Source organism: Amaranthus tricolor, chromosome 4 (assembly GCF_026212465.1).
Source record: "Amaranthus tricolor cultivar Red isolate AtriRed21 chromosome 4, ASM2621246v1, whole genome shotgun sequence".
NCBI classification, from domain to species: Eukaryota; Viridiplantae; Streptophyta; class Magnoliopsida; order Caryophyllales; family Amaranthaceae; genus Amaranthus; species Amaranthus tricolor.
The window spans coordinates 31,143,110-31,168,084 of NC_080050.1; the positions used below are offsets into that span (position 1 = coordinate 31,143,110).

Genomic DNA, 24,975 nt, shown 5'->3' on the forward strand with positions numbered 1-24,975 from the left:
ACAATTTTACCCAAAAAATAAACTAATTCCCTAGTTTTTTAATGTTAAAAGAATTTTTCATTTTTATCTCTTTATATCATTGAGATTTTTTAATTTAGAAGCACCTAATCATTGTTTCTAACAATCAATAACAATATAACATTATAATTCTTTTAAACTTTTACTATCCATTTTGATTTTGTTTTTTTTTTCATATTCAAATGAAAAAAATAAATAAAATCGAGTACTTCCTAAAAAATAATCCCAAAGCAAGAAAAAATTTAAAAACATAATCATAACTAAATTTTTGTATACTAATCCTCAAAAAAGATAATTAAATCATCCTTCTTTATTCGTTGTAAGAACTCTAAACAATAAACTCGTGAAGTTCGAGGCGAAAAAGGAATCCAACGAATTGGAATTCCCAATTCAATTCAAATTCAAAAAAGCTTCACATTCTTCATTCTCCAATGTCATGGCTTGCTCGCTCCATCGCCAATTCTCTCCGCATCGACGAACATGGCGACCACCTAGAATCATCTTCCATGGCGTTGGGAAATCAGGTCAATGATAGGGGAAATAGTGAAAATGGTGAAATTGAAGAAATTGATGGAGATCTACGAGGTGTTAAGGATGATCTTAATGAATTTAAGGATTCATTAACTCGTCAACTTTGGGGCGTCGCTAATTTTCTCGCTCCTCCTCCTCCCACAGCTTCTTTTTCTTCGGATTTACAAGATCAACGAGTTATTACTGAGTTGAATCAGTTGGAATTGAACGATCCTTCGATTTCTGGGGATGAAGATGATGATTTGTCGGTTTATGCTCGAGTTTCGATGGCGGATGGTGATCGTTCTGAAATTGGGGTTGGGAATTTGAAGGATTATGATTCTTCTAATTTGCGTCACTTGGGATTGAATAGTGTGGAAGAGGACGATGATGGCGATGGCGATGATGATGACATGATAAGTGAAGCAGCGGGATTGACGGATGAGGTGTTGACTTTTGCTGGGAATATAGCACATCATCCAGAAACTTGGTTGGATTTTCCTGTTGAAGATGAGGACGATATGGAAGGTATATTAATTCCAACTTCTCTATTTTTTGGTGGTGTTTTTGTGATTTGAAATTGGTTTGTATTCTGATTATCTGGATGTAGAATTTAGCTCTACAAACGCTGTACTTTTATTTTTTTGAAGTAAAATGGTTGTGCAAATTTATGAACATAGAAGTACAATTTTATGTTTTACTTTGTATTTTTTGTTAGACGTTGTGATATTAGCTATTTAGCTTCAGCAGTACAAACATATTTTGAGCTAAGGATTGGCATGATTATCTTGCTCGTGTTTAGTGAAGCTTACAGTCCATCATCCCAATGCCTGGCTTCCACCTAGGCTATGTTGAAGGTTCAATGTGCTCAACCTTACCCTTGTTACCGGTAGTCAACTTCACATATATACATATATATAAAAGAAGTGCACATGATTTAATAAGTGTGAACAAAAGCACTTTAAATCTTTGGCCTCATTGAAGAAAGGGGCATTGTTTACTGAAGCTTCCCATCTGAAAATGGGGAAGTGGAAATGCAACTTAGAAGCTTGAACAGCTGAAGTTAATCATATTATTGGGTTCGATTGCAGATCCCAAATGCTTTGGAGGAGTGGCTTTTGTACTCCTATAAAGAAGTCGAAGTCAATTATTTTACATGGTAGTACAAATGGGTGGTTGATTGCATTATTGTAGTGAATTTAGTTTAAGTAATCTGTAATTTTGATCATCTCAATTGTGGGAACTAAAAAATAAAGGATGTTCATTTGTTCAGTTTACAATTTGCTGATATAAACAGATGTTTTGTGACAGATTTTCCCATGTCTGAGTCTCAGAAAAGGCACACTCAAGCTGTTGAACATCTCATACCGAGGCTAGCAGCACTTAGAATTGAACTTTGTCCTACTCATATGAGCGTCGGATTTTTCTGGAAAGTTTACTTTGTTCTTCTGCATTCAAGACTCAATAAACAAGATGCTGAGCTTTTGTCAACACCTGAGGTTAGTCTTCTTTCGTTTGTGTCATTGTCATGCTTTTCTTTTTCTCGTACTTTGCTATTACGAATGATCAGACACTAATAGCTTTTATAAATTCGTTGCAAATGATACCGAAAATAGGGAGGATCATATTAAGTCCATGCTGCATCTGTCGTGAGTGCTGAGTATGAGTTTTCTGAAAGTAATTTTGGTCAAAGAGAGATTTTTCATGTAAGCTGAGCGCCATGTTGATGAGTAAGGGGGATGTTGCTGACATGTTTAATAAATTTCACTTTACATTGACATGATATTTTATTTTGCTTTTGTTTGCAATGATGGACCTTAACCATCAATCCATAAAATTTTAAAAAAGATTAGATCACAGTTTAAGAGGGTCTCTGGGTTGTTCAAAACGTATCTAAAAAGCATGGGCTTTGTTCAGTTTTGCATTAAAGTTGTTACCGCTCTTAAGGTTTATTATTATAATCTCAGGGGAAAACCCTATTGTCAGAGGGGTAGAATTTGATGAATATATGCTGTTAAGTATGATTTTAATTTGCAAGTGATCTACAAATGATGCTTTGACGGCTCTATGACTTTGAGGTTTCCGTCCTTACAAAAGGTGGGTAGTGGCTTGGTTCTTTGATGGGCACAATTGGCTATTAGAGTGTAAATTGAACGAAGTTTCTTGAACCCATTTTTTGCCTCTTTGTTGGAACTAATGCTTGATAAAGAGGCGGAAGAGAAAGTTGTTCTCCCTTGTAACACCCCATAGTACCTTAAGTAATCCAACAACGTATCAAACCTTTGCCCCCTTCATTTTAACTCATGTTTATAGTTTAAACTTCAAACCTTTGCCTCCCTCAACTGTCCATCCAAGTTTCGCCACTGTTTACGTGGCTTGCTACCATGTTGACTTAACCATTGACATGACAAGAAAATAGCACTGTGAGCATCTAGAATATTTTGTCTACTGACACCACACAACCTATGTTTTATTATGGCTTGCACAAAATTGCTACTCTATTTGTTTTCGTATCACGTTCCCATTTGTTTTTCTACACATGCCAATCCAATGCTTCAATCGTTAATATCTCTAATTGTGTATATTTATAAAAATGATAAGTTATTAATATTAGTAAACGAATCAAATAAAATTTCATTTGACTATGTTTTGATTATAGATTAAAAATATAGATTAAAATGGTTTAGTATCAAAACAGAGGGAGTATTATTCGCATATGATTGCTCTTTGAACTTTTGTTTTTTGTTGGATTAGCTGATTATGTGACCCCGACTTAAGCAGTGAAGTGGGCATTGACATCTCTAGCTGGCTAGCATACTTCATTTGTTGTACTCACCCCTTGTATCTAGTTCTAATTTACAAACTCACATTTCATCCTTTTCAAATCATTCTATCTAGTCTTTATTTTGATATTCCAGTGATTTGATATTGATAGAGAATTTTATTTGTTCTGGAATCTTACCGGTAAATGACTCTCCAAGAGTGTCCATGCTCTTTTCAGAAAACTCTTTCAATACCCTGTTCTGAACTGTATTAGCTGAGGGCTCTCCAATATGAGCTGAGGCTCTCAATATGATTTTATTTTCATGTTGGTCCCTGAAATTTGCGACATTGATGTCTCTCCAGGCAAACTGTTAAGCATTGAGTTTTTTTGCTACTCTTGGGAAAAACATCTTCGCTTGAGTCTTTTCATGGAGAGACAAGGGACAAAAGATGCTGTAGCTCGTTCCCTGTTGTCGGTCCTCTTACATGGTTTTATATGGTAGATATATTATTTGTATGGTGTCAGCCTTTTCACATCATTTGGGATCTTCTCAGCTTCTCGGATGGTCCTTGACCTTGGCTAAGTCCTTTTCTTTTGTATGTAGCTTCAGCCTTCATGTTTTACTATTGTTGTGTCTACTGCCAAGGTTTTGTAAAGTAACCAATTTATTTACAATGGTGCCAAATGATTCAATTTTACTAGAGATTTTCTTTTTTTCTTGGATGGCCTCCTCTAGCCCTCTGTAATTTAGTCTGTTATTTTTGTTTTGTAATTTTTACTAGCTACTATCAATGTTGTCAACCTTCCATCTAGTCAGCAAAATGTGACCAATGCTTGATTTTAGCAGATAACATGAAGCCATGAAGTTTTAGGAATCCAGTTGTAAAGTAAGTTTAGTGGACATATGAGTTACACCATGTCTTTAGGCTTTGTCTTATTCTTATTGGTAGATAGTTTATAGATCAGGCGATACTCGTCTACTGGTACTTTGTAATATGGTAGTTGGGAATTGGGAGTATCACATTACATTTCTGTGCTTCAGATATTCAATTTATTCGTTGAATTGTGTTAGCTGATTATTTTGATACGTCATGGAGCATTTGAAATTGATTGCTCTAGTTCTTTGGGTCAAGTTAAAATGTTATATGGTTTTTTAAACCCTCTGCATGTCTTGCTTTAGTGAAGTTGGAGATAATGTTTGCAATCTAGGGTCAAGCGAAAATAACCTCTTCAATATTATAAGGGTAACGTTTGGTATATCCAATCCCTATACCCTACCTAGGTGGGAGCCACTTGGCATTGGGTAACGGTTTGTTAGTCATAAATTTGAAATTCAATTTGCTCAATTCCTTTTATAGAGGTGAGAGGTTTCTACTCCTAAATGTCAAAGATATGTTTGTTTTGTTACATTTGTCATCTAATATTCCATGCTCATGCCACATATGACATGATGTGAGATGAGATGCTTTATATAAATTTGTATTCGTAAGCGTCTGAATTTTACTTGTTGTGTACACCTGATTCCCAACCCCACCTCGCCGTGAGTTACTTGTTATTGGTAATTGGGGTAATGGCATGTTGTAAGGTTGGTTTTATTTAATGAGCAGGTTGTAATTTTACTTTCCAGGTTGTAGAAGCCAGACTCAAGTGGATGCAGGAGCAACAAAAACGGGCCAAGAAAGAATCAGATTGGTTTCATGGCGGCCACTATGCTCGAGCAAGTGATGAAGATTGTACACCTAGATCTTTCCAAAATGAGTATTCAGAGACCTTTTCATCCTGGACATTTGCTTCTGAGCCTGCCACTTCTTCTACAACATTTGATTCCGATGCGGAGAAACAAGCTGTTTGCACCGAGTCGCAATCCATGGATAGACATACCACTGATGAGAAACCATTGGCAGAAACAGACAGTAAGAATGTACATCCTGCCTCACTATTTAAGAGACCCGTTTTGAGTTTTGTTGTTGACGACGATGAAGATAGTGATGACTGGCCTGAAGATGATTGCCTACAGAGCGGAAGGTTTTTTCCAGTGGGAATTGCAGACGAGGTATCCTTTAGCGATCTTGAAGATGATGATTGCTGTATATCTACCATATCAAAGTCTCAGCAGGTGTAATTCTTGTGTTCATTCATTCTTTGGTTATTTTGAGGAGATTTACATATCTTATATGCAACATATCTAGCTGCCTGCTAGATTTAATTGATTGCTTGAAATATCTATACACGGGATTTTATGGCCGAGGTTGAAGCCCAATGGTGATTTTACGGCCTTCCCTTGCTTGAAAATTTGCCAAAATGTAGATGAAGATCTCTTTCACTGTTAACCAGATGGGCAAATGTGGCCTTTGTTACCTGGTGTTCTTGAGTGTGCAGATTTGTATGAGTCTTTTGTATAAGATTTGTTGAAGCATTTTCTCGCTGTTGGCTGTCGCAATATGTACATTACGTTCAAAAGTTAGCCATGAAGCTGTCTGTAATTGTGTATTATGCTTCCATATTTTTGGATATATATATGTATTTCGGAAAATAGAAATGAACTTGTAAATTTTTTATTGCAGCACTTTTCTGGGTTTTTTTTTTGCAGAACCTTTACCTTTCTTGCGTTTTAGCTCTTGCAGCTCTCAGTTACAACTTGAGAAATTTTCCTTTAGATTATTGTAAGATTTGTCATTTGTTAGTCGATCTATATCTAAATCTAGAAAGGGTATAAGTAATCGTCGGAAAACCAAGGTCAACACAAGGCTGAGTTTTTCCGTATTGGAAATTGCTGGCCTTGACTGTTTTTACCTTAAGTAAAATTGTTGTCTTTTTCGGCGTTTTTTTAATTGTCCCTTTAAATTTAGCCTTCTTATAATGATTTTTTTCATGATGTTTAACTTGAGAAATATTTTTTTTTTGAAGCTTTTGCGAATTTTTTATTAAAAGAAGCATTTTTATTTTAATTTTCACTTTTAAGTGGAGTTAGTCAATATAAAAAAATAGGGCTTATATTTTGTATAGAAACATAATATTATGGATATATTTGGCAAAAATTAGTTATTGATTGTTTATTAATAAAATAGTAAGTTGATAAGCAAAAGTAAATAAAAAGGCTAATTGGATATGCTTGTATTGAGGGTAAATATTTAAGAGGTGAATATACAAATAAAGATAAGTAAAAGTGAATTTGAAATAAGATAAAGGATAAAAAAAATAGTAGTATAATAATATGAAAAAGAGGAAGAAAAGGGAAAATGAACATTATCTAGGAGAAAAAAAAGGGAAATATTTTCTCTTCATCTCACTAACATAAATATTTAACTCCAAAAGTAAGGAACTAATGCTTATATTTTTTTCTTCTTCTTCTTCGTTATTAGGGGTGCATACAGTCCGATTTGGTCTGGTCTGACGCTAAAATCAGACTAAATCAAACTCTTCAGTCTGGAAAATTTTCAGACCGGACCAGACCGTTTAAATCACCAGACCGGACTTGACCAAATCGTTCTACAATGGTCTGGTCTGGTCTACGTTTTTTATCTTTTTATATTTTTTCCAAATGAATATCTGTGTTTATACAAATATTTCGCACCTACAATCACCAAATATAATTTGTAGTTAGCTAATTGCATTAATATTATTCAAGTATATATTACTATATAAAAGTAACTGCATCTCGAAATATCTAGGTAACAACATATGTTTTTAAAAAATTTGAATTTTGGTCATAGAATGGTTTGTGGTTTGGTATGATCTGAAAAATAAAAAACTAGGACCAGACCTTAAACCTTAATTTTTTTTGAATAAAAATCAGACCAAACCGTGCAGACCGTAGACCATACCAAATATTAAAATTACGATTTAGTCCTATTTGGTTTACGGTTTAGACCAAACTCTGTTCAACCCTATTTACTTAACTATTTCTTAACTCTAACAACAACAGTATTCTCTTAGTTTTCTACTCGAATAAGCTTATTTTTTTATTTGACTTTTATTTTCTTATAAATATTTACTTTCAATATAAGCATAAATTCATAATAGTTTTTTTTTTATCATACCTGTCAATTTTCAGCTGACTCAAAAGATCATTTGATAGATACTTTTTTAGCAATTTAACCAATAAAAATCAACTAAAAATCAAATCAAAGAATAAAAAACAAAAAATACAAAAAGTCATTAATAAAACACAAAAACAGAATTTTAGTGGATGTCAATTCAAATACATTCAACCAAGAAACTAGCCAAAAAATTATAATAGTGTGTTTTACTTTTCTCTATTCCTCTACAAAATCAATTATGCGCTTTCTTCAATATTATTTATTGATTTTGGGTAAACCCTAAATCACCAATCTGTTATCTCTCGATACTGCCCAGTTTCTTTGAGGTAAATCTTTTTTCTTTTTTTTTTCTAGATTTCGTCTATTTTGTATTTTGCATGCGATCTTCTTATGCTTTTATTTTTCTATATTATTCCTCAAACATAATCATTCTTGCACTTTTTGTAATTTTTATGTTTTTCCTTTGTTGATGATGACCAATTAATTTGTTTTTACAAATTAGAATGAATTTTTTTTGTCCTTGTATTTTAATTATTGAAATTCCAATTTTCCGGCATGAATTCCGATAAATCGGTATCATAACCATGAATTTTGTTCTTGCGGGTGATATATCCATTTATTTTGAATTGCAGGTTTCTGTTCATATTACGTTTATTCTGGGAGGCGAGAGATATCGAGAGAAGCAGCTACTGTGATCAAATTAATAGCCTTTTTGCAGTTCAACTGCGTCTTGGTATATATAATAATCTCTACTCAATTGGATGATTTTGTCTACTTTATTAGTAGTTTTGGCTCGTAATTGTGGATTGATATAGTGTCTTTTGACAATCTTGGTTAGCTTTTTGAGTAGGTTTAGTGGAACCCGAGGGGGTATTCTTTGGTTTGATGAAAGTATTTACATGGGTTCAGGGTTTCTCAATTATGTGCTGAATTTGTGGCCTTTTGTGGGCCTACGAGTTGATGACTTGACATCATCAGATAGACTAGTTAGAAGACTTTCTCTACCTGATCACACCAAGCAATTTGTTTATGCTGTTAGGGAGCCTGAAAGTGAGGCGGTTGTATATATTCTTTCTGTGCAAAACTTGTCTGAGAGATCTGCTAGGGATGTTGAAATTTTGATAAAGGAAGTACAACCGAATGCAGTTGTTGCCTTAGTTAGTCCTAATACATTGTCCCAACTTCATGAACATGAACGAATTGAAGGCGTCGATGAGGAGGTTCCTACTTCAGCATTAAGAGTTTTGACGAGGAGTTTTGTGGATAAAACAAATAAAGAGAAGTATGAAAATATTGCTGGAAACTTGGTATTAAAGGAGGTTTTTGGTATTGGCTTCTATGAGAACTTCTTTGCTGCCAAAAGGTTGGCAAATGAAGTTGGGTCTTCATTTTGTGTCATTGAATCTCCAATTGTGAAGTCAACTAGCGCTGAAACTGAGCCATCTTGCGAGACTGGTACGGCTAGTTGTAAGCTTCAAAATTTGGCGTTGCAGCCATCTAATTTGGTTCCACAAAATTGGGGTCCCATAGTTAGTAATCCCCATAGTTTTCTAGTTACCAGCGATATCCAGTCACAGATGGTCAAGTTATTATCCCCAATTCTATCACAATCATTATTGCTCTTGAGTTCTTTCTCTTCTGTGGATAAAGAGTCATGTATAACGGAGCCCAGCTGCAGTTATTGCCCCCCATCATTTGCGCAATCAATTTATCCTTTACTCATGGATCTTCATGACATTTTTGCTGACATCCCATCTATGGATCGTGCTCTAGCTTATGCACAAAAAATGTTTTTTGATGTTGATACAGGAGATAATGTAGATGCTGAATTGTTGTCTGAGCTGTATACCTTTCGGATTGCCGTTGAAGGGCTGAGGATTGCTCTTAATAATGCTGGTAGACTCCCGATTCGCAAATTAGGGAATACTTTAGCGGACAAAATGGGTTTTGAAGAGCTGTCTATCGAAGAGAAATCCCATTGTCTTCTTGCAGAAGCCCTTAGACGTCAGGCAAAAAAGTGTAAGACAGTTGTGGCAGTAGTGGATGCTAGTTGTTTAGCTGGTGTACGGAAGTTCTGGAACACTCCTTTACCTGGAGAAGTCAAGGATGTGGTTGAAGAACTTATTGAATTCCTGGAGATTGATGGAGAGAGCACCGATGATAAAAGGAAGCGGATATTGTCTGGTAAACCTGTAGTGGCTGTTGCTTCTGGCGCTACTATCGTTCTGGGGGCATCTTCCCTTAGTAAAGCTGTTCCAGTGACATCTGTGGTAAAGGTGGTTATGTCAAATGTTCCAGCATCTTTGAAGCTTTTTCTTACGCATACGCACAAAGCAACTGCATTTGCACTGAGCAAGTTTCTTGGTCCGTCAAAAATTGTGGCTCCGAGCTTTGCAAGTTCTGGAGCTAAAGCATCCACCGCATTCAAAGCAGCTGCTTCCGCAGAGAAAATTCGTGCTGTTACTCATAGTGTTTTAGCTTCTGCTCAAAAGACCAGCTTTTCAGCCACGAGAGCTGCGTTTTATGAGATAATGAGGAAACGGCGGATTCAGCCGATTGGGAGCATGCCATGGGCTACCTTTGGCTTCAGCATTGTGAGTTGTGCTGGGTTGCTTGTGTATGGGGATGGAATTGAATGTGCTGCTGAATCTCTTCCTGCAGCCCATTCAATTGCTAGCTTGGGTCGAGGTATCCAAAATATGCAGCAGGCATCCCAATCCATGGGACACTCACGTGGACAGAAGATTGAAAAAGCTATAGAGTCACTGATGCACCACTTTAATAAAGTGAAGATCCACTAGAGTGAGAATTATTGCCTACCTTTTTATATTATTATAGTCGTCAATGATGGTGATTCCTTCATTAAATTATTTTGGGATTCTGGTGTATATAATCAATTCAAGGGAAGGGGTGTAGTGATGACTATGGGTTTCCCATTTGAGTATTTGTTTTGCTCTCATCTTACTGATAACATACTTCTTTTCTGTGCTTAGTTTTGTTGATTATACAAATATTGTCCTTCTCTTTTAATTCTACTTATGTCAGCTTGCGATCTTGATATGCAAACCGGTCATTCAAAAGAAAAAGGGGAAACAAACTACCAAAAGACACTTTCTTTTTGTTTGGAATCAACCTACAAGTCATATTGAAATACTGTTTAGGGTTCTTGGAAAAAGTTGTCTAGTTTTCCAATGCTCTACAGTATAATGGTTAAATTGCTCAATATGCCACTACTTAAATTAACTTATGGGGTTTGGAACAATATTTCCAACTATGAGGAGGTAATATTTTGCAAAATTATGCCATGTCCTTGACTATGAAGCATAGGGACAATGCGTCAGCTAATTTCAGAATCATTTGAATGTTTTTGTATTGTGCAACTTCATCTCCCTCAAGTCCTCACCTGTAGGAAAAATTGGTAATTGTGACATTATATTTTTTTTGTACGTCCTGTAGATGGTATGATCGATTATTACAATCTTAGGAAAGCTTTAGGCACCCCACTTTGTAGTTCTGCTTCAATTTCTTTTCCTGAGTTCTGTTGTTGATAGTTAAGTATCTCTGTTCAAGCATTTCTTTCGTTTTGTCGTTATAGGCTTGTAGCCTTGTAGGGTTATAAAAGAGATTGTTTTGCTATCCAGCTATTTAATTAAGCCCAGCAATAGCTTAAAAAATAATGGCATATGAACCTGAGTGTGAAAGAATTGATATGACATGAATCAACCAAGCTGCCAACGCAGAATATGCAAGTAGAAGCTAAGGATCACAAAACTAGAAGAAAAAGAGAGGGGAATTCGTGGAGGTGAACTTTTGTAGAAGATCATTGGTACTAAAGTATTAATCACGTGGCTGAATTTATGGGATTGAATTTTGCGATTGTTATTGTTGGGAAATTGGTCAAACTTTGAAGATACCTTGAAGGTGCATAGCTGATGGACGAATTCATTTTATCCAAGCAAGCCAAGTGACTTGTCAAGACTCGAGTGCATATGCAGTACTTCATAGACGAAGAGGGCTGCCAACCTAAGCAAGGTGCATCCAGAGTTGTGTATGTGCAACTTTTCAGGTATCACAACCTCACTCGAATTGCATGCTTCAGTGTTATTGTGTTGCCTCTGTAACTATACTTTGTTTTGAACGATAATGGGATGAAATCGTATGCCTTCGCACATTCTGTTGACCTTTGACTTGAATTTGATAAGCTAAAAAAACTACCTAAACTGATTAGGTGAGTAGGCTTGTTTGCCTGAGTGTGTTAAGTGATTAATTCCCTGAAGCTCCTTTCAAGTAGCTTACACAAGAAAGCAGGTTAGCAATCTGATAAGGTGAATTTTCTATTTTCGAGCACTCCAGCAGATAAGCCAAAGTATTTCTTTAGTATATTCTTGACATTTTAGTCCATTCCTGCCTATGCTTATTGTGTATTGTGTGCTCGAATGTTCTCTTATGCCTAACAGCTACCTGTGTTTTGCATCAATGAATTTGAAAAAAAAGTTGCATCAGTCTCAGAAAGTAGAAGTATGATTCAATGGTGTGGCATGTGCCATCCTGTATACATTATACATCTGGTCTAGGTAAAGAAGTTCATAAAGCATAATTTTGGTACAGATTAATAGATTAGAGCTGTTTATTGGGGCGGGCAGGGCGGGGGGAATCAAAGCTTGATTAGACGTGACCCGTTTAGAAGTGACCCAACCTTGACCCATTGGGTCAACCCTTCCCATCAAACACCTCTAGTAAAGATGCCAGAAGCACTTTAGACCTGAATTTATTGCTGTAGTAGCAGTTGAGTTAAAGCTTTCTCATTTTAACAACCAGAAAATTTTATTATCCTAATACCATTAAGTGACTCCCACCCTAACTTCTATCTAGGAGGGGTTTGGAGGGTTGGATTTACTTAACCTTACAATTATGATATCAAGAAGGTTATTCTGATTAACCCTTGATAGCAAACATCATTTGCAACATCACATACACTGCTAAGGGGGAAAGGGAAATTGACTAACTAGTTCTTTATTTAGTAGCATATAACAACTGTATGATTTTGAATCGCAGTATATGCAGGGTCATCATGGTTGCTGCTTCTGCGTGTAAATATAATCGAGGTGAGCAGCCAGAGACCTCCTGAACAAGCATTCATCTCTCTGTAACCCATCACAACTGATTTCATCTCGAATCTCAGCTTCATTCATTTCCTGTTCAGCAACCAAAAACAGATTTTGGTCATTAATCTGTTGAGCACAAATAGTTTCCGTTTGAAGGCAGAAAGGATTACACGAGAGAAGTAGGGAGAAAACGAAAGAGTACCTGATGTTGGCCTCGGAGTAGTTGGTCAGCAGGCTCGAGTCGCGCAGCATTACAGGCTAGAATGATGGTGAAGAGAATGAAGGTAAGGAATGATCTAATTACATTAGACATAATGGAATTTCATGCACTTTACTTAACCTGGTTTGATGTGGTATTATGATTCTTGGGTTTCATCTATATATATGAATGGTACGTACATGCGTCACCATTTATCAAAACTCTTATCCCGTTTCACTTTTTCTGATGTTCGAGTTTGCATCATATGACTTAAAAAAGAAACAAAAATAACGGACACATGACTAGATTAGACGGGAAATGACAGGACCAACATCATTTTATTAGCATAATTCATTGAATGACCCAAATGAATAATATTCTTCCATGTGATTAGAAATTTGAGTGGAAAAGCCAAGGAAAAGAACTTGATAATTCTCATGATTTTTGTGTACAAAATTTGTTGTTTTACGTTTCAATTGCTTTCCTAATTGACATTGATCATGTTTTGTGGAGTCAAGAATCCTTGAAATCTTATTACCTTTTGGAAATATGCCCTACTTTTTTGAGGTTGTCCCACGTTTTTTGGGTTCTTTTGGATCAATTGTCCTGAAGGGCCACGATTCAATTGGTATGTTCTTTCTTTTCTTGATTAGTTTGTGGACTCATCTGGATTTGTTGCCCAATTTTTCTTGATGATAACAACATTTTGGATTACATATTTATTACATATCACATTATAAGAATTATTTTTTTCTATCATATTATAGTGTTGTTTGATTGGATCCAAGGAACTCGACAAAAAAGAAATTCTAGGCTCTCATGATTGACAATACCCATTTGAAAAACAAATACTTTGATGAAAGATTGTTTCTCAAGTGATCACCGAGATGACCTCAAATTAGAAATTTATATTATTATAATTTGTATTAATTGATCTATTTAAACTATATATGTGCACGTCTCATGGCGGGATCACTTCACACAACAGTTTTTTTTTGAAAATTCCTTTATTAGTGCTAAGTTTTTCACATTAATTACTTCGGTATTTTTCTGGCTAATGAAATATAAAAAAAATTTGTTAAAAATAATCTCAAATATGACTCATTTATTCAAAATGCTTCATAATATTAGTTAACTCAGAATAATCCATTTGGGGTAACCTTCTCATAACAATCCGAAATTTTGATTACCTTCTCAAAACAATTCTAATTATTTTAGTTGAAAACATACTTTGGATTATTTTTATAAGGTAATTCAATAGTATGGATTATTTTTAGTTAATCGATACTAGATTTTGAGTTGATAAATCATAGTTGACATTATTTTTGACAAATTTTCCATAAATATACATGATATTCTACTTTCTTCTTTGATAATAAAATTTTTTATTTAAAATTGTTTTAAGCCTTAACGAAGACAACTCGATTTAAGACTATTAAGTATGAACATGGCTATGCATGTTCGATTTATTGTTTGTTTCAATTATGCAAATTTGCCAAAATATTAACTTATTAACTCTTTATAATTTGCAAAATTTGCAAAATAATGGCTAAAGCAAATTATTTTATTGTAGGGGTTGACCCAAAATAAATGGGTCAAACAACAAATAAAACTATTTTATTATGTCCGTATAATATATCAAGTTGAACGGAATCAAATAGGTTGACTCAATCTGATATAAATAAGTTAATTATGGTTAGTAATTCTTAATCCTATTAACTAATTAAACATAATTAGGATTAGGTTCGGATCTAAGGGTTTTATAATTGGAACATGATTTTGTTAGGTTCAAGTTAAAGAGTTTTTGATTAAATCAAATCAGGTTGACTCGACGCAACATGATTTGTTTGATAACCCTAATACATAGCACCCTTTTGGGTTTTATTCAGCCATTACCACTTACGAAGATTTGAAAAAAATAAGATTATTTAACAACTTAATTCCAAAAATAAGCTCTGTGAAAACTTATTTTCCAAAATAAGCGTCCGTAAATCCAAGCCTAGCCTCGGGAAGAGTCGCTGTTAGTAACAGCGAAAGTGAAAAAAAGAAAAAAAAATTAAAAGCCCAAAGTCGTTGTTACTAACAGCGACTTAAAAAAAAAAATTTTAAAGCCCAAAGTCGCTGTTACTAACAGCGTAGTAACAGCGACTTAAAAAAAAAAGAAAAAAAATATATATATATTTTTTTATTAAGTCGCTGTTAGTAACAGCAACATGTCCCATTTAACATGACCAAGTTTGTGCCGTAACCTACATTTTAGAAAGGGAAATACTAAGCCCAACTGCAACCGTTGATATCTGATAATGGCACTGGCACTGGTCCCATAGTTTTAGCATTCGTTGTTCTCGCAGCATCCATTATCTGTTTGCAAGAGTCTTCTATCAAAGGAACCCAATATGACCTCAGCTTGATTCGTATCTTCTGCTTCGGAGCCATCTGAAAGCACAAATAGAAGTAACCAGTAATCAAAAGATACACTAAGGTGATGGTGACTCTTATACAAACATAATGTGAAAGTGATGAACACAAAGCTGTATGCTACCAATAGGCCACATGAGGGAAAGACTTTACATTAAGGCAGTTAAATATTATGAACTAATATTTCTTGGCAATTGCCATCTACAGTCTCTCTCGGGTTCACTGCAAGGCACAAACAGTGATCTAAGTTGAAGTTCTTTGTCACAGTATTAAACCTTAAAGTGAATGCATTTGTGAACAAGATAGTTTGAAGTCTATGATCGTAATTCATACGACTACTGTAGTCTACGGTCTACCACAGCCTTATTCCAATATTTTGCACTATGCAATAGCGTTAGGCTAAGTTCTTTTCAGCAGCAGTTCAATTTTTTTTCTTCTATAAAGAGATAAGAGAATATTTGCTTTGTCTTTTTTAGACCTTTCAGAAGTTGAGCAGGGAACATGCCATTGACATGTTGCTGTGACTTAAAAAAAAAAATTTTTTTTTTTTAAGTCGCTGTTAGTAACAGCGATTTTGGGCTTTAAAATTTTTTTTTTTTAAGTCGCTGTTACTAACAGCGACTTTGGGCTTTTAATTTTTTTTTTTTTTCACTTTCGCTGTTAACAGCAACTCTTCCCGAGGCTAGGCTTGAATATACGGACGCTTATTTTGGGAAATAAGTTTTCACGGAGCTTATTTTTGAAATTAAGTTGTTAAATAATCTTATTTTTTTCAAATCTTCTACCACTTACCAGCTATGCATATTGACGTTGTCTCAAGCTTATGACAGTCCGGCCCAATCACCTAGCCAATTATAGTTCGGTCTCATATTTTTCAATTATACATTGCATGTAGGCATGGCCATGGGGCGGGTTACCCGGAACCGAACCGGTCCCGAACTGCTTGGAACCGGATCCGGAACCGAAACCGTTTGCGACAGGTTCCGAACCGCGAAACCGCCGGAAAAAAAGTTGCCGGAACCGTGAAACCGCCGGAAAAAACCGTCGTGAACCGGGTAAAAAACCCGCGGTTTGGAACCGGTTCTGGAACCGGAACCGGAACCGGTCCGGTTGAACCGGCTCAACGGTTCCGTGGAACCGGAACCGGGACCGGTCCGGTTGAACCGGTCCACCGGTTCCATGGAACCGGTTCGTCAAAATATGACCGTTTGTTACCGTTAACTAGCCGTTGCATTCTCCTCTATATATACTCATCACTTTCAATCATTTTCATTCACAACTCATCTCTTCTCCTACTCTCTCTACTTACTCTCTCTACTTAATTCTTTAATTACGCAATTATTCTCTTAATTACATAATTAGTCTTTTAATTATTTCTTAATTTAGTTAGTTACATAATTAATTATTTATTTATTTCTTAATTCTATATTTCTATTATTACTTCAATATTATCAATCATGTCTTCATTTTTGAAAAAAGCCACAAAAAAAATTACTAAAGTGGCAAAATCATTGGGAGGTTCTAGTTCCTCCAAAAGAAAGGCCACTTCTACTCCGTCGGTATCAACAACACCTTCCATTAGTAATTATAATTATGAACATAATTATTCGGAAGGGTACGACCCAAAATAACATTATTATGCAGAAGAAGTGGAAAGAGAAATACAAATTGATGAAGAAGAAGAACAAGAAGAGGAACCAACGACCCCAATTGGGATACATATATCTCGACAGTCATCAACAAGGTCACATGAAGAACAAGGAGAACAACAACAACAAAGACAAGCTCGTGGTAAACGAGTCAATTTCCAAACTATCGGTTAGTTTTATAATTTTATTCTTCAAATTAATTTTCAAATTAATTAAACTTTAAATTATTTATTTATTTAATTATAGTTTTATAATTTTAAATTATTTATTTAGATGAAGATGAACCAATAAGACAACCTTTTCCGGCAATGCCACCTCCTAGTGGTAGAGCTGTTTCACATGTGTGGTCGTATTTCACAAAAGAACCAACCGAGAATCCAGATATTTTCTTATGCACTTGTCAAATTTGTGAAAGTCAAGGAGTAAAGTCCTTAGTTTCATACAGTTTCGCCAGAGGTAAATACTTTTTAAGTTTTTTATACATACATAATACATTCATACATTATATATTCATGTTTTATAAAAAGTTATTTATTGTGTTTTGTGAATACGTGTTAGGTGGTGGTACGGGATCTTTTAACAAAGATTTGGCAAAGAAGCATGGAATCACAAAAGAAACTCATGCAGCAAGCGGCAGCGGGACCATAAGTGGAAGCCGACAGACACAATGGGACATTCCCAGCACAGGTATGCCTTTTAGATATAATCGTAATGACATGATTGATGAATTTTCTAGGTATGTAATTTGTGATGAATTGCCTTTTAACCACGGTGAAAGTAGGGCATACGAGCGTCTCAATAGAAAAACTTTGCAACCACAATATAGAGCAATCCCTAGGAGTACTCTTAAAAGACGCACAATTAAATTATACGAATCAATGCGCTATGAATTAGTTGAAATGTTTAAATCGTTTAATGGTAGGGTTAGCATAACAACTGACATTTGGTCTGCTCCCCCACATTTATAACCTTATATGTGTGTAACAGCACACTGGATAGATCGAAATTGGATTATTCAAAAAAGAATAATTGCTTTTGAGACAATGCCAGAAAGACATACCGGTGAAAACATAATATATAGATTAGTAGAGATATGTAGAGAATGGAACTTATTAGATAAAATATTTTGTTGTTCAACTGATAATGCAACCGCGAACATTAAATGTATAGAACTTTTGTTTAACGAACCTGCTTTTAGTTTAATCCTTGGGGGTAGCTTATTACATATACGTTGTTGTGCGCATATAGTTAACTTATCTTGCCAAGCAGGCATAAAACAATTAAGTGATTTATTAGAACCAATTAGGGATATAGTGAAGTGGCTTAGGATCGGAAAGATAAAAAGACGATATAAACAATTATGTGACCAATACCAACTTAAAAAAGTGTATTGGTCATTAGATACTCCTACACGTTGGGGCTCAACCAACGATTTATTAAGAAAGGCGATTGCTTATCGTCCAGTAATAACACAACTATATAGTGAGTGTACAGATAGTTACATAGCTGATTACACTTGGGAGTTAGATATAGGTGTACATAACATATTAGAAGCGTATGACCACGCGACTAAGATTTTTTCTTATGTTTACGAACCGAACGTTCACTTAGTAATAAGTGAATGTATTACTATTTTTTATCATCTCCTTAAATATACACATGATGATACTAACCCAAATTTGAGGCCGATTCTTGCAGATATGATGGAAAAATGGAAGACATATTTTACCGATTTTCCTTATATTTATGGAATCGCAACCATTTTGGACCCACGTTTTAAAACTGAGGTCCTTACTAAAGTAATAGAATTTTATTACCAATCGTTAGATCGCCCGTCTACTGATGTACATAATTATGTAGGAACATGTAAAAAATATTTAGCAGAACTCTATGATTTTTACGCTAGTGTATATAACCCGAAACGCGATATGTCTAGGCGTGCTAGCGTTTCGGCACGTCCTTCTTACTATAATTCAGTAATAGCTAACATAATGAGTCAAGATGATAGTTTTGTAGGATCATCTTCTTCTTCCTCGACCTCATATTTAGAACTAGATAGTTATCTTAAACACCACTTTGAAATAGACCAAAGTATCTATAATATTTTGGAGTGGTGGAAAGAAAAATCTGTAAATTTTCCCATTTTATCGAGAATTGCAAAGGATATCCTTGCAATTCCCGCGTCAACAATTGCGTCGGAGTCTGCTTTTAGTGCAGGTAGAAGAGTTTTGGACGAAAAGAGATCTCGTCTTGCTCCACATAGTATTCAAATATGTGTTTGCAAGAAAGATTGGGATCAAGCGGAGATTCGAACACAAGGAATAAGGAATGATGATGATCAAGACGACGATGATGATCCATGGATGATGATGGATACATCTGCATCATCGTCAGGAGGAGAGTCAGCGGAAGCATCTAACCAACCACATGATGATGACGAGGACGAATAGGATCAATCCGACAAGCGACAACGATAAATCAACATTCAACAACTATAAATAAAAGGTATGACAAAGGACTACGTGGGCTTTGATTTCTTCGGGATACGTAGGCAGCTTAGTATTCCTTTGGGTACTAGGTTCAAGTCCATTTTCTCCCTCTTGTTTTATTAATTATCTTTATCGACATTATCATTGATTCGTTTCTTATTAATTTATTTTTTTCCATTCTTTTTAGTAAATATTTCAATAACGATGACAACTTGACATGCAATGAATTTCGCTAATAATCAAGTAATCATCAAAGGTACGTCCGCGATATTATAGTATTTTTTTATTATACAAATATTTAAAGAAAAAAAAAATGGAACCGATGGTCCGACCCGCCCGTCCCGTGAGTTGGAACCGCCGGAACCGCCTCATGAACCGCCAAGGAACCGTGTGGAACCGCCCGGAACCGTGTGGAACCGCCCGGAACCGGAACCAGAACCGGAACCGTTCGCGACAGGTTCCAAATGGAACCGGAACCGGGTGGAACCGGAACCGGATGGAACCGGAACGGAACCGGACCAACCCGGACCGTGGCCATGCCTAATTGCATGTATATTCGACTTGCTTAGTAGAAAGTTTATAGTTTAATAATAAGAAAATTTACGTCTTGCATTATAATATGAGAAATGAAGTTCAAGTCTTTTAGTTGATTTTTTTTATTTTTTATTTTTTTTGCTAAAATTGACAATTTAAATAAGCCTACAACTCATGTTCATTTCTTAACCTATTGGCAACTTTTTATGTTATGTTTTTACTATAATTAATTAATATTATTAACTCAAAACTCTACTTAAATCTATTCAAATTTCAAACAAAAACAAATGCAAATGACTTTATCTAAAATAAATAATACACATATTTAAGACTGCTTTGATACTAATTTTCTGACATTTGCCCGTCTACGATCTACATCACAATTATTTTTATAAAGTAAACTACAAAATTCTTACATATTGCAAATTGTAAACCTTAATTTAATTTGTAATGATTCTTTAAACAATTATACATCAAAGACAATCCATAATGGCCAACATAAAATGCTAAATATTATAAAAAAAAAAAAAGAAAAAAGAACACAATAAAATTCAACAATTAACAACTATATCACTAAAGGTAACACAAAACCCAAGTTTTATATCCATTTGCATCTACCTTTGTCTCACAAGTAGACCCTACAATACAAAAACAAACCCCATTTTTCCATGCAATATAAGCACACTAACAACTTTTTTTTACTCCATTATTACATAGCAAACATAGAAATTCTTTTATATAAGTTAAAAAAACAACAAATTTCAACAGCAATAATTAGTAACAACAATTATATCACAAAAACTTGGATTATCATTTATTAATCAAATTTCATAATTAATGGCAACTACTACTTCAACAAGCTGTAGTTTTTGGAATAACTTTCGGCCCGGCGGGCCAACCAAGGTTCGTGGGCCGTCATCGGGCTGTGGGAAGACTGATGGGTTAGCTATGTGGCTGATAAATGGTGTTACTACGGCGTTCTTTGCTTCCCTAGAGAAATGTTCCTGTGTACGCGTGACCACCGTAGAAGATGCTGAGGATGTGAATGAATTACCGTTGATCTTCAATGATGGAAATACAAGAGATGATGAAGGCAAGGTTAGTAGTAACATTAGAAGGAGGCATGTACGAGGGAAGAAGTTTAAGGTTGAAGATGAGTAAACCATAATTTCATAGATAATTAATTAATCAATAATTATAATTATGGGTTTAAATTTCATGTTGATTATTACTTTTATTTTTATATGGTGTGTTATAAATTTCCAAAGTAAGAATAATTCCTGATAAGTGAAAAGGAATTGATAATCAAACGAATTAAGGGTGAATGAAAAATGTTAAATTTTTACTGAGTAAACTCATGATTTTTTTAAGTGATATTAATTGTTATAATGGTAATTTGGTATTATTTTTTTTTCAATCTTGTAAAAAAATTATGGAACTTAAAATGGGGTAAATTAAGGTGATGAGAATATATTATGTAATGCTTGTTAAACAAAATTTATCATCATTTAATTTTTCATTAAATAATGAGAATATTTAAGGTTAAATGTGATAATATATTAAATTTATTTCTAGACATACTTGCCTTAATAAATACACAAGATGAGATGGGTATTCGAGTTATCAATTTTGAGTTTTTTTTTTTTTTTTTTTTTAATACGTTGATATGAATTTTTTGTGTGTTTAAGTTAATATGTTAATTTTATTTTTATTCAACATATTAATTATTGAAATGAATTGGATGATAATTAGATTCAAAACAATTTCAGCTCATTTTATGAACTCCATAAACACGTGAAACATAGATTATCAATTTAATTTTTGTTTCATAAAGTAAAATATAATAATTAATTGAGTAGCTTATTTTTGGTCTTAATTGTTCCAGAGAGGAGATCCTAATTCGTTTGTTTTAATCTACCCTTCAAAAAAAATTATCAATAATAAGACTATTCTTGCTAAGTTTTTTCAAATACTCTCAAACATTGATATTTTATTCCTATTATTAATAATACTCCGTATTATTATGTTTATTATTAATTGCCACTTCTTACTTTTATTTTGTTGGTTAAATTTATATTTTGCACAAATTTTCAAGTATAGTTTGAGCTTTAATTTTTATTAATACGCTTTATAAAAATTATATATTGAAATTATATACATCGTAGCGAACATAATAAACTTTCACATGAATATATTTTAACTTTTATCTATCTACGAAAAGTCATGTTTAAATTTTTCTCTATGTATGAAATATTTTAAACATAATATAAATAAAATGAAACAAAACGAGTATTTAATGTTTTTGTCATAGGAAAATACGAATTAAATATTTATGTGAGATCTTATTTCATACATTTCAATATATAAAATTTTAATATGTTTTATTTTAATTTTATATAAAATATATTTATAGATATTAAAATTCAACTTAAAAAAGTGTAAAAAAGCAAACATACATAAGCAATAGTATTTTTTGGTGATGAACAACATTTAATGATTACCCCTTTAGCCCCGTGATGCGTAATTATGCATGCTGATTGCTGATTAATTCTAAAGGTGCCTAAAATTGCTTTATAATTCAAAGTGCTTTATTTATAATCATAATGTTCCCCTCCTTACTATTTTAACAATAATTGAATTTTGTCTTAATTTAAATATATATTGTTTTTCGATGAAAAATTTTAATTTGATTTTTACTGTTTCTTTTCTTTTCATAGTATATCCCGCATCAAAAAAGTGATCAATTACAATATCAGACAAAGTAGTAATTATTCCTAATAGTCTCTTTAATCATATCTATATTTTTACAACAATTTTTATTTGACGTCTTTTGTAAAGATGGCTTTCAAAAGCTCAGCCAAAATCTAATTTATGTTAATTTTTTTTTAAAAAAATTGACGCGCACGTCTAAAGTAGAATATAAAAAGTCACATAATATATTTGGGTTATAACAACATTTATTTGAGGTTATAACATAATATATTTGAGGTTTATAACATAATTTATTTTGGATTATAACATAATATATTTAAAGTTATAACAATATATATATATTTGAGGTTATAATATAATATATATATAAGGTTATAACAACATATATTTGTAGTTATAACATAATATATTTGGAGTTATAACATAATATATTTAGAGTTATAACAATGTATATTTGAAGTAATAATAAAATATATATAGAGTTATACAACATACATTTTGGGTTATAACATAATATATTTGGTGTTATAAAAATACTATACCCTCGAACACAGACTCTTATATACCGAACTATATATTATGTTATAACCACAAATATAATATGTTATAACCACAAATATACGTTGTTATAACCTTATATATATTATGTTATAACCTCAAATATATATATTGTTAGCTTCAAATATTTTATGTTATAACCCCAAATAAATTATGTTATAATCCTCAAATTTATGTTGGTATAACACCATATATGTTATGTTATAACCCCAAATAAATGTTGTTATAACTCCAAATATATTATGTGACTTTTCGCATTACACTTACATGCGCGCGTCAGTTTTTTTTTAAATTAACAATGGGCTGACCTTTTGAGAACCGTCTTTAGAAAAGACGGTCTCTCAAGAGAGAGGCCGATATTTTTATCCAAAAAATCTCTTTCTATGTGTCAAAAATAAGTTTTTAATACTTCCTCTGTTCCAATTTACTTGTAACATTTGCTTTTTTATGCAGTTCAATGCACTAATTTAATCCTTAGTATCTATAATTATGTATAATAAAAAATTATAAAAGTTTGATATTAATAATCTTTGCAATAAGACAAATCAAACAAGATCTCACTTGACTATGTTTTAACTTATAAATTAAAAACTAATCATAAATTAAGAGTGATGAATAAATAGTGTTATTTTTTAAATGTTGCAACTGATATGAAACGGAGAAAATAGCATTTATAGGAACTATCCAATAATATATTCTATTTATATCAAATAAAGTTAAGTTTATATAAGAAACAATAAATTTATTAATTTTAACGTCTAATAATTTCAAATAATGTTGATAAAGTTTAGAAACATAGAATAGAAAGAACGTATGAATTGAAGCCTAAGGGTTTGAAATAAATTATGTTCGAATCATTAAATTGACATAAATGATTTATTTATGGACTAGTCTGTAAGTTGACTCATAGTATAGTTTATGAGTTATAAAGACATAAGAATGTCTAATCATGTACATGGATATGTAATAGTGATAAATATTGAATAAACCTTTCTGGCGTCCTTCAAAAATTATTTGAAGAATTTTATTGTTTTATTTAGTTGATTTCATTGAGTACAAAAGTTTGACATTATTCTTATTCAGAAATTAATTAGTATGCCTTTGACATTCTCAAACACCGCACCGTAAAAGGAGGCAATAAAGGAAATACTTGGGGTTGCTAAAAGTTAAGTGGCAGTTTTGGTTACACAAGATTGGATAAGTGCTCCTATTTATTAGAATTGATGTCTTTGGCCTCTTGAAGAGTAAGAACAGAAAAAACATGGTCGTGCACAAATGGCTCAGATGGATTAAAGTGTTAATCATTTGTTTCGATTGTTCAAACACAAATTTCAAGAAATAAATTTAAATCTCAGTATGAATGACTCGAGATGTTATTGTGTTGTCAAATTTAACTTTAAGCGACTTAAGAATTTTGTGGTTACATATTTGTTCCAGTACAAGTGGGAGATTGAAAGAATTTATATCTTTCAATCAAGTGTAAGCACTAAATATAAATAGGACATATAATGGAGAAAAATATATTCAATTATTTTAGGTAATTATAGTGTTTTACTAGAAACCATATTTAATTTGACATCATTATTCTATATACTAAAGGAAAGACCACTTAATGACACGTGTCAGCCTCTGGTAAAAAACTTTTCCGCTCAAATTAGCTTATCACATACACTTTCTTATAAGTTTATTGTAACTTTCACGACAAGATTACAATACATTAATGCATACAATTGCAATAAGTTTGACTATTAATTTTGCGTATTTAAGATTAAGGAGATTTATATCATTATATGCGTTGGAATATTATATGTGATTTTAGTAAGATTGAAAACAATTTTTCTTTCCCTTATATGCGTTGGAATCTTATATGTGGTTTTAGTAAGATTAAAAATAAATTTTTTATTTAAGATTTATCTTCTATATATTAATACAAATTAGTATGACATTTTCTAGCCTCCCCTTCGAGAGGACCCAAAACT

General features: G+C 33.3%; 4 protein-coding genes across 8 annotated transcripts; 3 read left to right on the forward strand and 1 right to left on the reverse strand.

Annotated features, from left to right (window-relative positions):
• The first annotated feature begins 273 nt into the window (after positions 1-273).
• Positions 274-5,887, forward strand: LOC130810617 (uncharacterized). The gene is made up of 3 exons (XM_057676749.1): positions 274-1,056; positions 1,840-2,027; positions 4,920-5,887. The coding sequence occupies exons 1-3, from the start codon at positions 450-452 to the stop codon at positions 5,412-5,414; spliced, it is 1,290 nt and encodes a 429-aa protein (XP_057532732.1). The 5' UTR covers positions 274-449; the 3' UTR covers positions 5,415-5,887.
• Positions 5,888-7,496: 1,609 nt separating this feature from the next.
• LOC130809863 (uncharacterized) lies at positions 7,497-16,730 on the forward strand. Of its 5 annotated transcripts, none has more exons than XR_009040954.1 (5): positions 7,499-7,658; positions 7,965-10,134; positions 10,928-11,398; positions 12,388-12,721; positions 16,699-16,730. XR_009040954.1 is itself a non-coding variant. In XM_057675700.1 (2 exons), exon 2 carries the CDS (start codon positions 8,232-8,234, stop codon positions 10,131-10,133), a length of 1,902 nt encoding a protein of 633 aa, XP_057531683.1. In that variant the 5' UTR covers positions 7,497-7,658; positions 7,965-8,231; the 3' UTR covers positions 10,134-10,324. The 5 variants fall into 5 exon arrangements, 1 of the variants encoding a protein (XP_057531683.1); XR_009040955.1 differs by having other exon boundaries at positions 10,974-11,398; XR_009040956.1 differs by having other exon boundaries at positions 11,073-11,398.
• Positions 12,248-12,778, reverse strand: LOC130809864 (phytosulfokines-like). The gene is made up of 2 exons (XM_057675701.1): positions 12,640-12,778; positions 12,248-12,527 (listed from the first exon to the last, which is right to left on the reverse strand). Exons 1-2 carry the CDS (start codon positions 12,748-12,750, stop codon positions 12,402-12,404), a joined length of 237 nt encoding a protein of 78 aa, XP_057531684.1. The 5' UTR covers positions 12,751-12,778; the 3' UTR covers positions 12,248-12,401.
• Positions 16,699-21,273, forward strand: LOC130809865 (uncharacterized). Its single transcript, XM_057675702.1, has 5 exons — positions 16,699-16,872; positions 16,977-17,159; positions 17,262-19,208; positions 19,380-19,448; positions 20,593-21,273. Exons 2-3 carry the CDS (start codon positions 17,012-17,014, stop codon positions 17,669-17,671), a joined length of 558 nt encoding a protein of 185 aa, XP_057531685.1. The 5' UTR covers positions 16,699-16,872; positions 16,977-17,011; the 3' UTR covers positions 17,672-19,208; positions 19,380-19,448; positions 20,593-21,273.
• The last annotated feature ends 3,702 nt before the right edge of the window (positions 21,274-24,975 follow it).